General features: G+C 43.2%; 1 protein-coding gene and 1 long non-coding RNA gene across 17 annotated transcripts in view; one reads left to right on the top strand and one right to left on the bottom strand.

The window, feature by feature from the left end:
• Positions 1-4,657: 4,657 nt before the first annotated feature.
• DTNA (dystrobrevin alpha) overlaps positions 4,658-18,361 on the top strand; it is a 194,544-nt gene continuing 180,840 nt past the window's right edge. For 4 of the 16 annotated variants that reach the window (XM_083518317.1, XM_083518281.1, XM_083518292.1 and 1 more), the window contains exons 1-2: positions 4,658-5,428; positions 5,533-5,620. In XM_083518317.1, coding sequence (XP_083374443.1) covers positions 5,239-5,428; positions 5,533-5,620 — 278 coding nt within the window. In that variant the 5' untranslated portion in view covers positions 4,658-5,238. Of the gene's footprint in view, positions 5,621-18,361 lie in introns of all 16 variants that reach the window. The other 12 variants (XM_083518283.1, XM_083518314.1, XM_083518315.1 and 9 more) reach the window with 8 other exon arrangements.
• LOC310713781 overlaps positions 8,257-18,361 on the bottom strand; it is a 91,209-nt gene continuing 81,104 nt past the window's right edge. The window contains exon 3 of the long non-coding RNA XR_014529458.1: positions 8,257-9,314. This is a non-coding gene — a long non-coding RNA (uncharacterized lncRNA). The remainder of the gene's footprint in view (positions 9,315-18,361) is intronic.

Below are 18,361 nucleotides of genomic sequence, written 5' to 3'. Positions count from 1 at the left end.
CCCATCATATTTTGAAGTTTGTCACTAAAGCATTATGAACAGTGGCAGAGCCATGGGCTCAAATCCCACTTCATTCAGTCATAGGTTGCATACACACCAATCCATTTGTACGCAGCTCACTAGACAGTTTGGGGCAAGTGACTGCCTTGAGCAAATAGTGCCTGTTGAATTTGTTTGTCATGAAGCTATTGAAGGCAAATGTACCACCCAGCCTCCCTCCCTCCTTCTACTGCAGTACCACAGCAGTAAAGATACTGCAGTGTACACTTTGGGGCTTTTATGATGCATAGATTGATGCATGAAACAATTAACTAAGAGAGAACGGAATTTTACATCCCCCCCCCCCCCGTCTTCATCATCATAATAGTGCTCCATATGATTATAGCAAGAATCCTTTCAAAAGGAATCCTTTGCTGGCATAGGTGGCTTGATTGAAATTAATGGAACTGTATAGGTTTACAGTCCTTGAGCATCTCACCTCTCAATTGCCAATATTCTTTACCAATCAATGCTTGCCTGGAGCATCAAACAAGTTATGAGAGCAAACATTTCCAAAATTAAATGGGAAATAGTGGGGACTGGTGGGTTTGCTGTCTGTCTTCCTTAGTTTGTTACAGGCAGAAATAAAACAACTGCAGTTTCTCACCTTGTCCATACTTGCGAAAGCTACACTTGTTAAATGTGTGCCTATCGTGCATCACTTAAAGTTTCTGCCAGGTAAAAATTGGCAACCATACCTCTGAGATTGTCCTTTAAAATACACAGTGCTCCTTACCAAGCATACAAATACATGCTGTAGGTCAGATCAGCATATTTCCAATTATATCTGGCGACTCATTTAAAGGTTAAAAAGCCAATAGAAGTATTCCTAAGAAATGCAATTGGGGCCTGAAGGGAGATGTGTTCATCAGGAATATTTCTGACCACCATCCCTTCCCAGGAGGTTCAGCTTTCATTTTTAAAATTAAAGGAGGGTATGCAGCTAAGTCACAGTCAGAAATAGAACTGTTGATGTCAGTGGACTTAAACAATGACTAACAAGCCTCAGTCAGTAAAGCTGTATACACACCATACATTTGAAGTACATTTCCCCATCCCAAGAATCCTGGGAATGTTAAATGTGCTGTTAGGTCGGCGGTTCGAATCCCTGCGACGGTGTGAGCTCCCATTGCTCGGTCCCTGCTCCTGCCAACCTAGCAGTTCAATGTGCTGGGAATTATAGCTCTGCTGGGAAGCTACCGTCCACAGGATCCTTTGGGGAGTGCTTTAAATATATGGTATGTATGTAGCCCAACTATGACTTAGTTGGTTACTATGCTATGGAGACATAAGAGGAAACATGCAGGGAGCATTAAACCCCATTTCTCTATATGAAGAAGTACAATTAAGTAGTTTTGAACATATTAGGTTACCCATATTTATGTTGTGTGTTTTGCAATGATTTCCCAACCCCTGAGATCTTCCCCTCACCACAACACTTTTGGCTATGGGCCTGAAAATGAGCTAGTCTCTCCCCCCGCCCCAATCAGATAAGTAACACTGACAATAAAATGAAAGGAATCTGTTGGTCTAAGCTGGCATTGCTTAACCTGATCACTGTTGGCTCCACTTTCCCTCCTAATGTGAGTCAGAGCTCACCAGAACCTGGCTCAAATTAATTGTGGTTACTTAGTCTTTTAGGTGGGAGGCAGGTGGCGCTGTGGGTTAAACCACAGAGCCTAGGGCTTGCTGATCAGAAGGTTGGTGATTCGAATCCCCGCAATGGGGTGAGCTCCCGTTGCTCGGTGCCTGCTCCTGCCAACCTAGCAGTTCTAAAGCATGTGAAACTGCAAGTAGATAAATACCATAGGTACCACTCTAGCGGGAAGGTAAACAGCATTTCCATGTGCTGCTCTGGTTTGCCAGAAGCAGCTTAGTCATGTGGGCCACATGACCTGGAAGCTGTACGCCGGCTCCCTCGGCCAGTAAAGCAAGATGAGCACCACAACCCCAGAGTTGTCCGCGACTGGACCTAATGGTCAGGGGTCCCTTTACCTTTACCCAGTCTTTTAGGCAAAGGACCACAGCTTGGTGGGAGAGCTTTTCATGCAGAAAGCCCCAGGTTCAATCCCTGGCATTACCAGGTAGGGCTGGGAGTGGCTCTTTGCCTGAAACCCTGGAGAGGCACTGCCAGCCAGTGCAGACAGTACTGAGCTAGCTAGACCCGTAGTCTCACTTGGTAGAAGACAGCTTCCTATGTTCCTATTTTCAATGCCATAGCAGAGTCATGAAGCGGGCAGCTTGTGAGATAGGGACTTGACTCGGAAAGAATTCCAATCTAGTTTCAGGATTCAAACAAGGAAACACATTGACCAACATCACCCATGGCAACCTCATAGACATGAGTTGCATTACCTCTCCTTTCTCCCTCCACCAGCAATGACTTGATTTCATCATTTTCTGAGACATTTGTGAACCGTATGTAACAGAGGAGGGAGTGGATTCGCACCCACTGACCACTCGCAACAACTAAGTGTGAATCCAAATCATATATATTTGTTGAATGTATTCAGGCCTTTATATCAGCACATGAATATCAGAAACAGAAAAAGTGGGTGCAGCCCAATGACATTGATCATCCACAATTCTAAATTGTCTGAGTAGGGCTTAACAAGTTTCATTTCGGGATAGTTTCAGATGGACATTTATGTTACCAAGCTCTGCAAAGTTGCAATGTGTGTGTGTAACACGGTACCTGCTCCTCCTCGCCACACATCTAAATGTTCAGAAGAATGTTTTCAGTAGTCTCTGGCAGGACAAGTTTCTAATAATTTCTGGCAATACATTTAAAGGTAACAGTCCACTGAAATACAGGCAGCTTTTTACAGCTGTGTTACTTGTAATGATAAAAGCACACCCTTTGGATGAGTAATTGAATACATGCTGGGCTACCATGCATACAACAAATATGGACTTTGGCACAGTAAACATCAAAGCTTCACTGAGCTTATGGGGCTGGGTATATTGGGCTATTAGTTCTCCAAATAGCCTTCCCTGCTCATTTTTTTAAAAAATTGAGCTTAAGGAGGACAATAGAAAGGGCATACAGGTGGGAGATAAAATGTGAAAAATACTAAATAAAAGCACATATGCACAAGTGTTTCCATTATTGTGATTGTTGCCATCTTTATTACACTGCACCATTAATGTAAGTTATAATGTAAAATTCAACACACAGAACTGGGAAACAAGAGGCAGGGATAAACAGGGAGATTATGCAATTGCTACAGTTACATATACTCATGCTTACATACAGCAGCACGTGGGAATTAGTGTATGTGCCTAATGCTTTGGTGCCAAGCAGGAAACACAAGTTCCTTCCCCTAACCAGCAGATGACGTCAGACATTATTTCTGGGCAACTGAAGACTTAACTGCTGCTCCTTCACTGTTTCTACAGCTGCTTCCATCTTCAGTGGAAGAGACTGGTACAGGGTGGTTTAGGGGAAGCAGTTACACAAATGCACACACCTGCACATTTGTGCTTCTTTTTCATGGGCCATGCAGGTGAGTCTGAAGGAAGTTGTGAGTGCTGTTAATGTGGGGCAGAGAGCAGAAGAGATTCACACTGACAGGTTGAATGAATGACAATAGAAATGTAACATCTGGTTTAGTGTCCCTTATGGAAATAGCCGCCCCATCGAAGACAAGTCATTTATTTCCCTCATGTGTGAGTAGAAAACATAAATTGGCTACAAAGTAACATTTTCTGTTCTGCATTACCAACCCTCAGCAAACAAATCACAAAATGGGTCCCCACATGTGTGGCTTGAACTCTGCTGTGAAACTGGTCAGATAGCAGCAATGAGACTCAAACACATTTCATCTCATGTGTGAAAAAATGCCTAAAGGTTACCAGAGTGTATATTGTCTTCCAGTCCATCACACCTCTGTGGATGCAGTGAAATACAGAAACGGCAATTCAAGGTGTTTTTCTTTAATTTTCATTCATTTTTTTCCCGTTCACCAACATGGTTCATTTCAAACCATGACGTCTTCTCAGAGGAGAGAAAGGGGTTAACTGGCTTTTGTGAATGGCGGCCAGTGGTGATCGAGGAGGGGGAGAAAGAAGCACACCCACTCCCCAATACTGTATCAACATCTCGACATGGAGGCAGAGTTTTGGCCGAACAAAACAAAACAGAGGGCGAGTCGGCAAACAAAAGAGCCTAATGCGACCATGGATCCGTCGGAGATGAACGGGCAAAGCGGTGCGTTGGGCACCCAATCAACCGGGGCGCTTTCCTGTGTCTGCACGTCGGGAACCCATTCATCTCCCCCGCCCCCCGGTCCCAGCGGAGAGTCGGAAGCCCAGGGAACAAAGCCCCCGTCTCCCTCCGAGGACTCTTCCAGCGGAAACAACGTGACATCATCGCGCACAGGACAATTCACCCCAATGCCAGGCAGGGAGTTCGAGGTTCGCCTTATAAAAGAAAGCGGCGTCCATTGATTGATGGGTTGCTGGACTGGCTTCCGACGGGCAGCCCTGGCTCCATGAGTGTCCTGTTCGCGGCCAATGCGCCCCTCCCCGGGCCGGATTTAAGAGAATAAATCTGACGTCACCCGGTCCGAACATTCTCTATTATGACGCGCCGGCTCCTTCCCTCGCAGCCCCTCCTCCCTTCCTCCCCGCCGTCTGATCTCCCCCGCCGGCTAACAGCCCTTCGATCAGCCGCCTCCTTTCTTCGCCGATCTGCTTTGCCTCCTGCTCCGCTGCGCAGCCCAGCCCCAGGGCTGTCCTCATCCAACCTCTCCTCCCTTCCGTGCCGCCCATTCAAACTAGCCCTCCAGGCTCTTATCTCCTACACCCCAGATTTGTCCCTTGCCGCCCACGCCTCTCACGAATCTACCCGAGAGGGCGAGGTGGGGGTGGGCTCCCCGACGTCCCATTGGCTTCCTCCCTCGCCCTTACGCATCCCCTCAAACTCTCAGGCGGCCCAGCACTCCCCCTCCCCTCCCGTCGGCGAAGCCTCCCTCCTCCCCCTGCTCTGCTCCTCCTCGGCTTTTGCAATACGTCATCCTTTTGCTCAGCCGCTCTCCCCCCCCCGCCCGTTCCCTTCTGCCGCCCAGTTCCTTCTCCTCCTCCCACCGCATCGCTAGGATGCTTTTTGGGCAAAGTGAATGGAACCCCCCGCGAAACTGAGGGCAAAGGGCTAGGTGAGGGCAGCGGCTTCACGGAGGCTTCACTTCCTCGCTGGGCATGCGCACAGGCTTGGCACATGCTCATTCCGGCCGCACGAGGGGCTCTGGGCATGTGCAGAAGCGAAATGGGTACATTCTGAAGCAGGGCAGTTTCAGCTATGACACCTGCAGCATGTGCCAGGAGCTGCAGCAGCAGCAGCAACAGCAGCAGCAGCCTGTGCGCGGTGCATCTTTCTCTCTCCAGAGCGGTAAGCGGCAGCAGCAAGCAGTTCCGTCTCTGTGCGCCCCTCCTGCTTTGCACTGGGTTTCAGTGGGTGCATGGTGACCTTACAGAGTGTGCATTACCTCACAGGTAAATATCAGCTGATCCTCTGTGACAGCAGCAACAGCAAGAGCAGCAGGAGCAGGAGAAGCCAGCAACCCACAGAGCTTTTCTGGAGGTAGCAATTCATTCATTCCTTCACTCATCTGGTCCCTTATCTTATCCCTCCCCCTCGCCCCGCTTTTTATCCCTTTACTCCATTCACCAGTCAAAGGCTTTGCTAAGGATGCTGGAGTCTCCATTATGTATGGCTCTTTGCACCGCAAAGAGTGGGTAACTGGGGGAGGGGGGGAGATGAATATTTCTCATCAAAAATCAGCAGCAAGCTTGGCAATGCACTGCAGTGTCAGTTCAAATGGCTTAGGAGGAATAACTTGGGGAGTGGGCAAGGGAGGGTGAGTCAGCCTGTTGCCAATTTGGAGATGCTGAGCTTTATCTCCTGGAGTGTGTGTGTGTGTGTGTGTGTGTGTGAGAGAGAGAGAGAGAGAGAGAGAGAGAGAGAGAGAGATGGAGAGAAGCTGAGAACTAGCTGCATTCGATGCCTGGTTGTTGATTCCTCTTTCCTATGTTGTATGAGAGAGCTAAGCGAGAGTTTGTCCTCTGCCAGAGAATAATAGTGGGGTCAAACCCTTTAGGGGTAAATGAAAAAGGAGAGATTGGAGTGTTGATAACTTGGGATGAGAAGGTCTGGCTACGCTTTTTGACAACATCAGGGGACCTTGTTGGCATCATGCATTTCATTCCAAGGCTTGCCAAGATACGCGTTGGATGTGCAGAGAGGGGGGTCTGTGTGTGCGGTGAGGAACTCAGGCAGTTTATATGTACAGGCCTATGATGACATCATCTCTTTGACTTTTGCTACACTTCAGTCTTTTGGAGGCTGGCTCTTTTCTTATTATTTGCGAGCCTATAGGAACAGTTCAGACGGTATTCCCGACTAAGGTTTTATACCTACGGTGTGTTCCATTTTATGAGTTTGATACAATTATATTGCACTCCAGCTCAGACTTATATAAACCCAGTGTGTGCAGTCATGAGCCTGTGAATTGTAACATTGTGATTGTATTGTTTTTGGCTATCATACCTGTGGCAGTATTTACTAGCTCTGTGACCTGATTTTAACACAAATTATTCAATAGTGGTGATGCGGTGGGAAGTCCCAGCTTCCCTTATATAAAATAACCCGTGTAAAGAACGGTTTATCTTTGACAATGCCTTATTTCTATTTATATCTTTTGCTCACTTACCTGCGCATTCACAAACTTCAGCCTCTTGTAATGGATATTCTAGCTGCTGCATGGTGGGTTTCTTTCCCAGAAATAGTACACTTTCTCCCCCAGTACTAGTTTAATATGCTTCAAAAATATGGTTAAAGGCACTATGATCTGATGCACTTCATAAATATGTATTGGAACAGAACCAGTTAACTAGTGTTTATGGCATTTTATGCACTACTTAAAGAGCCTTGTGGGAATAAATGTCACCAGATAAATTCCAAACCCCTTCGGTGGCCAATGAAGTTTTGCAAGATTTGTGAAAATAAGGTTGATGTGATCTTGATAGGAAATCCAACTTCGTGGCTCAGAGCTTTAAAAAACATTGGTCCTTCTTTATCGTTGCATTTTTATTGTACTTGCGAGCCCTCAAAATAATTTTACAATCCATACACACACACACACACAACTCTAAAGGCATATGCAGTACAAGCCTATGTTTACTCAGGAGTAAGTCCCACAGTACTTAGTAAAGCTTGTTACCTAGTAAGTATGTTTAGAACTGCAGCCTGAGCTTTTAACCCTTTCCTTTTTCAGCAATCTAACATTAGGTATTGTAAATTTAAACCAAATTCTGGACATATCACATTATTTACGGTAATAGACAAACCCAGTAGAGATATCAATTGTGCTTGTGAAACATAGCATGCTGCTTTTTAGTGTAACAGGGACAGAAATATGTGAATCATTTTGGAACAGTACATATTTTAGCTTGTTGCAGAAAAGAAAATAGAGTTTGAGGTAATCCTAAACATGTCCACTCAGATGTAAATTCCAATGAATCCCAGGCAAGTGTGTTTTGGATTGCAGTCTTAGCACATGTAACCCATGCACATGTAAACCCCGTTTAGCACATGTAAACCCCGTTAAACACAGTGGGACTTAATTATCATTTTACTTCTGAAAAACATGTATAGGAATGCACAGTAAGTTTATTTATTGTTTCAAGAGCTTTCAAAGAAAAGAACATACTTCATTATATGCCTACAAAAGTTTATGCTGCACAAATTAGTTATACTCAATTGTCAAAGGTGACTTCAACTAAGAATCACTGTTTTGCAAAGTTTTTGCTTCAGAAGTCTATTGATTGGTTCAAACTCTTTTTGCCACAGGTATTGATGACATTCCCACAACAAATTGTGCCATATTGACTTAAGTATACAGTATTCATATTAGAGCTCAGAAAGCCAACCTTTTGACTCAGCAACATAACATTGTTTTGCCTTTTTCAAATTTATTTGGTGTTTATGTACATTACAGTTTAACAATATGCACAATTATTTACAATCTAACAACAATTCCACCTATCAATATCTCTTCTGACCGTGGAATCCCACTGCAAATTTCCAACATGTAGTCAATATTCATAGTAAATGCTCTAAAAACCTCATGAATTCATTACGTTTAAATACAGTTTCTTTATTCTGTTTTGTGGTTCATTTTTATTAATAAGTTGTAAAAGAATCCATTGCTTTTTATGTATAGAAGAATGTAAGAAAAAAATGAACGGAAAATAGCAATTGTGTTACATCTCGTCAAACAAGTGTAATGTTGACTAAAGTGTTGTTTGTGAGTAGGATGACTAGGTGCAATTCAGGATAGTTTGTATTGAAGAAGTAACTGCAGCAAGAACAGTTTTACTTACTCCTATGTTAACATGGCATGGCAAGTTTTAATTCCTGAATCTCCAAGATTGTTTTACAGGTACAGGAACTAAACATTTTATTACCTTTGTTGTTACCTTTGTTGTACTTGTGTACTATTTACCTTTTTAAAGTACCTATTTCTTGCAACTGTTTACAAATGAACACATGATATATAAGCACCTTGTTAAATCTGACTTATTTTGTAAACTGTGTCTGGTCTTAGAGTTGTGACTTACTGTCTAAAGATCCTTCCAAATGTTGGGTTTTTCACCAAGTATAGTAAAAGCCCAGGAACTTGAACAGGAAGTATCTCAAAGGATATATCTATACTCTAGTTTTAAAGGTCATTATTCATCCTTCTCCCTAAATCTTGAAAATCTATTGTTAGGACAAGATTTGGGCGGGGATTTGACAGAGATTTTTGGCACCTTCATTAAATTACAGTTCGCAGGATTTTTTTGAGGAAGTCTTTATAGTTAAATGGAAGTACTAGTGATATGTTAGAGATACAGAAAAGCTTGCAGAAGACTGTTATTTTAGCGTACAGATTTGGTACCATTACAGAAGCCAGTTTGTTTGTTTTTTTGCCAACTTCTCAGTGTGCTGGCCAGATTCTCATAGCCCATTTGTGATCATAGCAGAGATCAGTAGGAGGGTCACCAGCATCCCTGTATGGCTTGTGGTTTATTAGGTCTGTTTATTTAATGCACCTGTCTCAAAGTGCCCAGAGCTTGAGATGTCCAATGATGGGAGAAGTTGCACCTGTTGAGTTGTGTTGTGATAGGCATCTATTAAAGGCAGAGAACCAAAATGGTGGCAAGCTTATTTTGTCCTGTTTGTCCATCAGATATTACTTTCGTGAGTAGGTATTTTGTAGATATGGGTGTGGAAACTACAAAATAAATCCATAATAAAACCATTGAATAAATCAGTTAAAAGCAAAGCAACAGTCAAAGCACATTTCCAATATTGTGGACATTTACAATTGTACTGAATTCTGTATTGAAACAGAGGCTTAATAGAAGACTTAAATAATTCATAAGAAATATGTTTTTTCCCCTACTTCAGTAATTAAAATTAGGATGATTTATTCATCACTTATGCTAGTGTACTTCAAGCACATTTAACAGGGCTTCAGCAAAATATATAATCAACAGCATGATTCTAGGCATTTCTACTCAGAAGTAAGTTCCACAGAGTTCTATGCACCTTACTTCTAAGCAGTGTTATTTTTCTAGAAAAAGAAGTGCTGAAACTCACCATGAATGCCTCCCTTGTTCTCTTAAAATGGCAATGGTGCCCACCTGAGATGTGCCAGAACTGAGTTCTGGCGAGTTCCGTCTGGAAAAAGGCCTGCTTCTAGGTAAGTACAGTGGTACCTCAAGTTAAGAACTTAATTCATTCTGGAGGCCCATTCTTAACCTGAAACTGTTCTTAACCTGAGGTATCACTTTAGCTAATGGGGCCTCCCGCTGCCGCCGCGCTACCACCAGGCGATTTCTGTTCTCATCCTGAAGCAAAGTTCTTAACCCGAGGTACTATTTCTGGGTTAGTGGAGTCTGTAACCTGAAGCATCTGTAACCTGAAGTGTCTGTAACCTGAGGTACCACTGTATGTATAAGATTGTAGCCTTACTGACCTTCATAAGGTGTCTGTTGTTAGTAGTATTAATTTTTATCCTGGCTTTCTTCAAGTGTATTCACAATACTAAAATCAACAAAATCACATAACAACTACAGCTACAACCCAAAGTTAATAACACAAAAAGCAGACTGAAACGAAAAAGTAGAAGCAAAGCAGTTAATGACAGTTCTGAGACTATTCTATTAAATGGTTCCAGCATTCAAAATAATGAACACAGTTTTTATTATTACTGATTTCAGTAACATTTCACATGTTGCTGGATCAGTGCCCTTCTTTCCGGGACCCTGGCTTAATCTGAAGTGACACATTCCCAAGAGACAACTTTGGGCTTGTCACTCAGTCAACGGGAAGCTGTATTCAGTCCTGCATATTTATTTGTGTGTGATACCTATGTTTGCAAAGACACAATATATTGTCTTCCCTCTTTCTATTTATAGGAGTACATTCACTACATCTTAGGTGCGCAAATCCATATTTAAAGTTTGGTGTAAGTTTGTGGTGTTTGCTCTTCTGTGGAGCGAGAAAGGAAATTAGAGGCAGCTTCTCATAAAGGTAGAGGTCTTCACAAAGACAAATAAGCCTGCCTTTAAAATGTGTCATATTTGAAAGCTGTGCCATTTATCTTCTGCTTTGTTTCTTCTTGTGAATGAGCAAACTTACAACTTTAGAGCTGACTTTTCTGGAACAGCTTCTTGTTTCAGCTGATTAAACTCTGCGCTCGTAATTTTGTGGTGTAAGCATAGCTTGCACACTCTTTATTAACAATCAGCTGCTTTAACTCCACTGCCAAGCATAGCATGGTAAATCCTAATAACTATGTTTGGAATGCCTGCGCTTTTTATTAATTATGTAGGTTCCCACCCACTCAGCATAACTGCAAAGTATATGCATTTGTGGGATTTTGCATAGCAATTACTTGTGACATGAGACTTAACCACTCATTATAGCAGGCTCAGGACTAACTGTGCAGGGGGCAGCATGAGGGCCATGGCTTATCCGTTAGCAGAGAATCATGGCCCTGAGTCACCAGTTCCATGATTGGAGTCTTCTCAGCATAATATAGTCATACCTCATGTTATGTTTGCTTCATGTTAGGTTTTTTCAGGTTGCGTCCCGCGGCGACCCAGAAGTACCGGAAAGGGTTACTTCTGGGTTTCGCTGCTCGCGCATGCACAGAAGCACTAAATCACACTCCGCGCATGCACACAAGCGCCAAATCACGCCGCACAGATACGGTGCTTCAGGTTGCGGGCTTTTCATGTTGCGAACAGGCCTCCGGAAGGGATCCCGTTCGCAACCAGAGGTGCCACTGTACTGGTGTGCATTTGAGGATTGCTTCAGGACCTTTGTATCTAAGTGGATCAATTACTCCTTTCACAATAATCCCAGAGAATCCAGACCATCGATCAGTGAGAATTTTGGTGATGGAAACTAATGAAATGGGGTAATCTGCACAAATAACAGATAGCCATTGAGAAGACTAGCGGAGGAAGGGTATATTGCTAATCTTACCATATATCTCAGCTCCAATATATCTCAGCTCCAAATATACTGTAAACACCCATCAGGAACCTCAGCTACTTAACTCCAGCAATTGGTGCTGCAAGCACAAGGTACCCTACACAGGTAAGCAAGGGAGGAAAGGACCACCATGGTTGAGGAGCCCCTGTTCAGAGCATTACTCCTGCCAATCCTAATCCCAACCCTTTACATATCTTCCAATCCTTTCTGTGATACATCAAAACCGTGTGTTGGCTAAAGAACCGAGACTCAATAGGTTGAAGCAGTATTTCCCACACAGAGGCAGATTAGACCATAATTGCTGTATAACATAGAATCATAGAGTTGGAAGGGACTTTTAGGATCAGCTATTCCAACCTCTTGCAGTTCAGGAATATGCAATTGTCCCATCGAACCTGTAACCTTGGCATTATCAGCACCATGCTCTAACCAACTGAACTATCCAGGCATGTACAGTGGTACCTCGGGTTACAGACGCTTCAGGTTACAGACTATGCTAACCCAGAAATAGTACCTCGGGTTAAGAACTTTGCTTCAGGATGAGAACAGAAATTGCGCAGTGGTGGCGGCAGCAACGGGAGGCCCCATTAGCTAAAGTGGTACCTCAGGTTAAGAACAGTTTCAGGTTAAGAACGGACCTCCAAAACGAATTAAGTTCTTAACCTGAGGTACCACTGCCTTCACCTTGTGCTTCATGTTCTCTCTAACTTGTTGTATGGAGTAGTTACTTTTCACTACTGCAAGCAAAGGCTGATGATATGTGGATAACAGGGCTGCCACAGCTTTTATTGCCCCTGTTCCTTTGTCTTGATGAGCAACCCAAGGCAAAGGAATGATGCCCATGAACATTTTCCTGGCATGGAGATAATTGAAGGGAAAATGTTTCCCAACTACATTTGTGTGTGTCGGGTAGTTAAAGGTCCAGTGAAAGGATGGAGCACCTGTGGCCCTCCAGATATTGATGGACTACAGCTCCCATGATCTCTAACCATTGGCCACACTGGGTGAGAGTGATGGGAGTTGGAGTCCAACTACATGTGAAGGACCACCGGTTCCTCATCCCTGGCATAGCAGCGGAAGCAGGACACATGGTAGCAGCCTTAGTGGAAAATCCTTCTTCAGAGTATTCAGTTGGACTGTGTGACTGATTTCTTCCAACCCTCTGTTTCCATGTGCCTGTCCTGGGCCATGTGATATGGCACCCATGTCTTACCTCTTTCACCATGACTCCTAGCACTTTGTCTGCTGTTTTATTGCTTCTCTCTCTTGCCTTGCCACACATTGTTAGTATTATAACCTCAACCACTAAGCAGCTGTAATATTCTATAGTCTTGCATTGGTTCTACTTATGAACTAATGAATGTAGGGCCTCATATATAGCTCCTAACAGTACAATACATGGGAAAGAAATCCCAAAATTATCAAAGGCAATCTCACACTATAGCTCATGTGAGATTAACCTATGCACAGCCACTCGCTAATGAAGTTACACCCCCACTGTAGTAACTGTTCTCCATAACCACATAAGGGAAAGTAAATGCTGGCTTGACTCTTTTTATTGACCCTCCTTGTATCTTAACAGCTGTTGAACATAGACATTTAATAAGTGAATATTTTCTCGTTACTTATTTGCATGCTGGGGAAAGTTTCACTTCCTTAATTTTTGCATGTCAGGTTCCTGGTTATATGGCCATGTGGGTAAACTAGTAGGGCTGGTTCAATTCCAGTTGGTGGGGCTAGCCCCAATACATTTTGCAGCCTGAAGCAAAGGACAAGGTGATGCTCCCATTCCACATACAGAAGTTCATTAGACTGGCAGTTGAATGTTACTTCAACACTGGTCGTGAAATAGTGACCCTCATGGAGCCTGAGGACAACAGGTTGCAGTAGGAGGTGCAGAACAGGCTGTGTGGCTCAGTCTTCCAATAAAGGGGAGTGCTGCACCCCAGTATCTTCTACCTGAAGCATTTGACTCACTTTACCCAATGATGGGGCTGGCCCTTAGGTCATTCCTCAATAGTCATTCAGAAGTAAGGGATATTACCACACTGCCATCTGTGAACATCAACATCCAAATGGCAGCCATAGTTGTGGAGATTGAACTACATTTTTCTGCTAGCCGGTCTCTCCCTCAAGCCCTCTAGCTAGCACCAAGTCTGATATTGAACTTCCTTTCTGCCTCTCTGATGAATAAGTCCCATGTCACAGTTTGAGCAATGGTTGACTTCTGGAGGAATCTAAGCAAGGAATAATCCACTTGTTTGTCTTCCTTTCTTCAGTTAACTATTTAAACATAACCCAAGAGCTGACAGAAGACCTTTGCCTCCACCCCAGAATCATCCAGTAGACTTTTGAAAAAATGTTTATTATTTTTACATAGCTGCCACTCCTTATTAGTAGGTGAGTGTATAATTTTACTGTCCGTCCACTGAAGCCCACTCCTAGAGTATCGCCCAAGGCTATCTAAGTACCAGTGTGGAACTGAAAGATAATCTCAGAGCATGCAGGATGATGAAGAAGTTGGGAGCTGGAGGGAAATCCATAGCAAGATTCGGGGATTTTTATTTTTATTTTTTGCTTGGTATTGCCTTGGGCTTAGAGTTCTTCTCTTACAAAGTTTAAAAACAAATCTGAAGTGAACAAATACATTGAATCTCTTGATGCCAACAAATTTTGGCTTAGTTTTATATAAAATAGTAACAGCAATTAAAATGTGATGTGGCAGCAGTTTCTAGGAAATGATTTTTAACTGAGGAGTTGCATAATGGGGGTGCTGCTGACATGTTGAGAATTAACCTATGGAAGAAAACATTTTAGCATTTAACGTTTTAGTAAGAAAACATTACTCAGGGATTTAAAGTGTCTACAGGCAAATCTGATCCTTACTGTACAACTTTAGGGCATATAAGTCCACATTCATCTGAGTGTAAGCAGCATTCCCACAGAGCTGTGGATGAATTAGGTGTTTTCATATGCAGTGCTAAACCCAGAGGTCAGGGGTGCTGGAAGAGCAACAGCAGGGATCATTCTATTGACAGTCAGCTAACCAAGGGGCGGGATTGCCTAGCAATCTGTCAGATCAGCATGAGCCTTGTTGAGGTAAATCGAGCTCAGATTGACAGTGTTGGTCTGAAGGAGTTTTCACTTTATGTGTGGCTGTAATTCTACCTGATCTCGCTACGAAGCCTGAACTAAGAAAGAAAAAACATTTTTGTTTATTTCTCCTCATGTAGTTTGCACAGTAAATTATCAGTTACTTTTCTCTCTGGACATTGAGTTCTTTATGTGAGTCTGCTAACCAGGGAAGGTATGATAAGAGATGCCAAGCAACAATAAGAGGAATCACAAAGGGTGCATCTTTTCTTAACACTGATGCTAAATCAACACCAAGGAGATACCCGGTACATGTAACACCACTTTGGGCCCACACAGCAATACCTCAAAGTCATGAAGAGGCAGCTGCACTTGTCTTAACTGTCAGGTTAAAAGTTGCCATGGCTGAAGACTGCCAGATTATCACATCTTCCAACGTGAAGGACTTGTGGGGAAAATACACTCTGCATGTGCTTAGAGGCACTCATCTTTATTTCAACTTCATATGTTCTGGTTCTGAACCATGGTTCAAATCAAGCTCTGCATACCTGTCTCTCATTAGCGTATAGACTATATCCTAACATGAAGAAATTTAGGAATTTTAAAATTTGAATTGTTCACTGCAATGAAAAATATTAAGTTGCAATTGGGGGCAAATGAATAAATTATCTTTGTTGGAGCAACAGAATTATCTAAAAAACCAGTAACTCACCAACAGCAAATATATCTTCCCTTGGTGTTATGCGGTTTTTCTTCTTCCCCATTCTGATGCTCAAGAGAATTATGTTAACTGGTGGAATGCCAAAGTGAAAAACTTTTAGTCTTATCAAGCTGTAACAAGCAAGAACTGACAGGCATCATTTGAGATCTATCCTGTGGAAAAGATCACTCTGTCTCACCTTATACCAGGGGCGGGGAATATTTTTGGCCCAGCAGTCCAGATCTCCTCACCCCACGGGCTAAATATGGGAGGTAGGCACATTCCCCACATATTGCAACTGCTGAGCACCCTTTTCACCCAAATATGACACTACTGTCCCCAGTTAGCATCCTCAGTTAGTCATAAGGTTTTGTTTTGCTTGTTTCTGCTGTTTGCTTTGTCAGGTAAATATTTTCCATTGTGGACCCTGAAATGAAGTATGTCTTCTCATAGACTGATGTGCATTTCTCCATCTTTCTTTTCCTTTGAAATATTCCTTGTGTGTGTCAGTGTATGATCATGTGATGCAGAACAAGATGGTGAGATGGATGTTGGCTGCCTGTCAAAGTCCATCATGTTTTGGCAGTTACGCTTCAGTAAAAAGGCTCAACCAACTTGTTCCTGGGCAGATTGCCATCCAAACAGAAGGACATAAATGGAGACAGCCAACAGGCCACATATGCATGTCATGTTAGGCATGTACGTCTGCATATTAATAATCTAGAGAGCTTTCATTTAAAGTAAAGAAGGGCTGCGCTCTGAACTGAGAGATTGACCTTTTAAAAAATAAGATCCAAGCTAGGTTTTGAATTATGACTATGCACTGCCATGAAATGGATGCTATTCTTCTTGGGTTTTGTTATGCACATCTGGGGTAGTAAAAAGTATAAGGAAGCTTTGCATCCCATTAACTCTTGATGCAACAGTGAGGCATCAATTTGAAAAATGTCATTCGTTTAAATATATGTTCTGTGTCTTACCATCGTTAAATTTTTGAGGCTGATCAAAAACCTTGAATCCCATTACTCATGCCATGTGATCAGACACCTGATTTTCAATTAACTACAGAATGAATGATTGCAGAAAGTTGTACAAAAATGGGATGCCATTTCTCCATAAAGCTGTAAAGGCTGCTGCTATATTCTTTTCCCCCATATGTTCTGCAGCTGGAATGCCTGTTTGTCAGCCATCAGCAAAGTACCAAGGTTCCAAGGTATAAAAAGATAAAAGGTAAAGGACCCCTGGACGGTTAAGTCCAGCCAAAGGTGACTATGGGGTTGCAGTGCTTATCTCTCTTCCAGGCTGAGGGAGCCGGCGTTTGTCCAAGTCATGTGGCCAGCATGACTAGACTGTTTCTGGCACAACAGACCACCATGATGGAAAACAGAGCGCACAGAAACACCATTTCTCTCTCTCTCTCCCTGCCCCCCACCGCGGTACCTGTTTATCTACTTGCTTTTGAACTGCTAGTTTGGCAGGAGCTGGCACAGAGCAACGGGAGCTCACCCCATAATGAGGATTTGAACTGCCAACCACCTGATTGGCAAGCCCAAGATGCTCAGTGGTTTAGACCACAGCGCCACCCATGTCCAAGGTATACAGTATATGTGAAGCGCCCCAATACCTTTTTATTTAAGCCAGTTTGGAAGAGGCAGTTTAGAGCAGGAAGCATGGGTCATTTCATATTTAACACAATAATTTGACTCAGTATCTCTATACCAGCATTGGGCTGCAGGAAGAGCACATGAGAGCTGAAGTGTGTATTATATTAGAACATTGGCCCCACTGCTCTGTCCATTATTAAACCACTTAAAGTGGTCAATCTTGAAGTGGAATAAATTTCAGACCAATTTATTTGGAAACTTGTCCAGTTGGCCTGTAATGGGAATGTAGGCAAGCAGCAGGCAAGATGGTCAGTCAAGCAGGTATGCTAGCTTGTAGGCTGGGAGGGAAGCAGGTAGATAGGCAGCAACAGCTGGGCCAAGACTGGAAAACCACAGCAATGACAAGAGTCTGGCTGTTGCCTAGGCCTAACCTAGAAGTATTATTCCTTGTTCGCCTGGGAGTGCGGATGGGACCAAGATGAGATTAGGAGAAAAGTAATTATCTCTAGAGAACAAAAAGGGAGGCTTCAGGTGTGAAACCCAGCTGATTTGTGGCAGAGCTTGGAATAGCATAGTGGCTAAGAGACTGAGTTGCAGATCAGAAAGCCCCTGGTTGAAATCTCATTTCTGCCATGAAATCACAGAGTGCCTTTTGGCAAGTCACTCTCCCCCAGTAACTACATCTGTAACATGGGGATAACAATACTGATCCACTTTGCAGGATTGTTGTAACAAGATCACGATGTGACATTCTTTGAATACTCAGAGGTGATATATAAATGTTAAGTATTATAATAAGGCATGGTGCCACTACAGAACTCAGTACAATTACAAAGGTAAAGGACCCCTGACATTTAAGTCCAGTTGCGGATGACTCTGGGGTTGCGGTGCTCATCTCGCTTTACTGGCTGAGGGAGCCAACATTTGTCTGCAGACAGTTTTTCCCAGTCATGTGACCAGCATGACTAAGCTGCTTCTGGCAAAACCAGAGCAGCGCACGGAAACGCCTTTTAACTTCCCACCGGAGCGGTACCTATTTATCTACTTGTGCTTTGAAATGCTTTCAAAGTGCTAGGTTGGCAGGAGCTGGGACCAAACAACAGGAGCTCACCCCATCATGAGGATTCAAATCACCGACCTTCCGATTGGCAAGCCCAAGGCTCAGTGGTTTACACGATAGCACCACCCACATCCTACACAGGCGTCAGTACGATTACCAGCCTTCAGTTTAGATGGCTATGAAGGGCCAGCAATGCTAACTTGATATCTAGTAGGTGTCTATTGTCAAACCATGAAGAAAAGTCTTCATTTCAATGGGCTTCCGTACAGTTTCCACCTCTGCCTTCCCAAATAAAACTCTTGTTATTATAAATATAA

Source organism: Podarcis liolepis (genome assembly GCF_965112155.1).
Source record: "Podarcis liolepis genome assembly, chromosome: 8".
Classification (NCBI taxonomy): Eukaryota; Metazoa; Chordata; class Lepidosauria; order Squamata; family Lacertidae; genus Podarcis; species Podarcis liolepis.
Note: the sequence above shows the minus strand (reverse complement) of the source record. Positions and strands in the feature narration are given on the sequence as shown.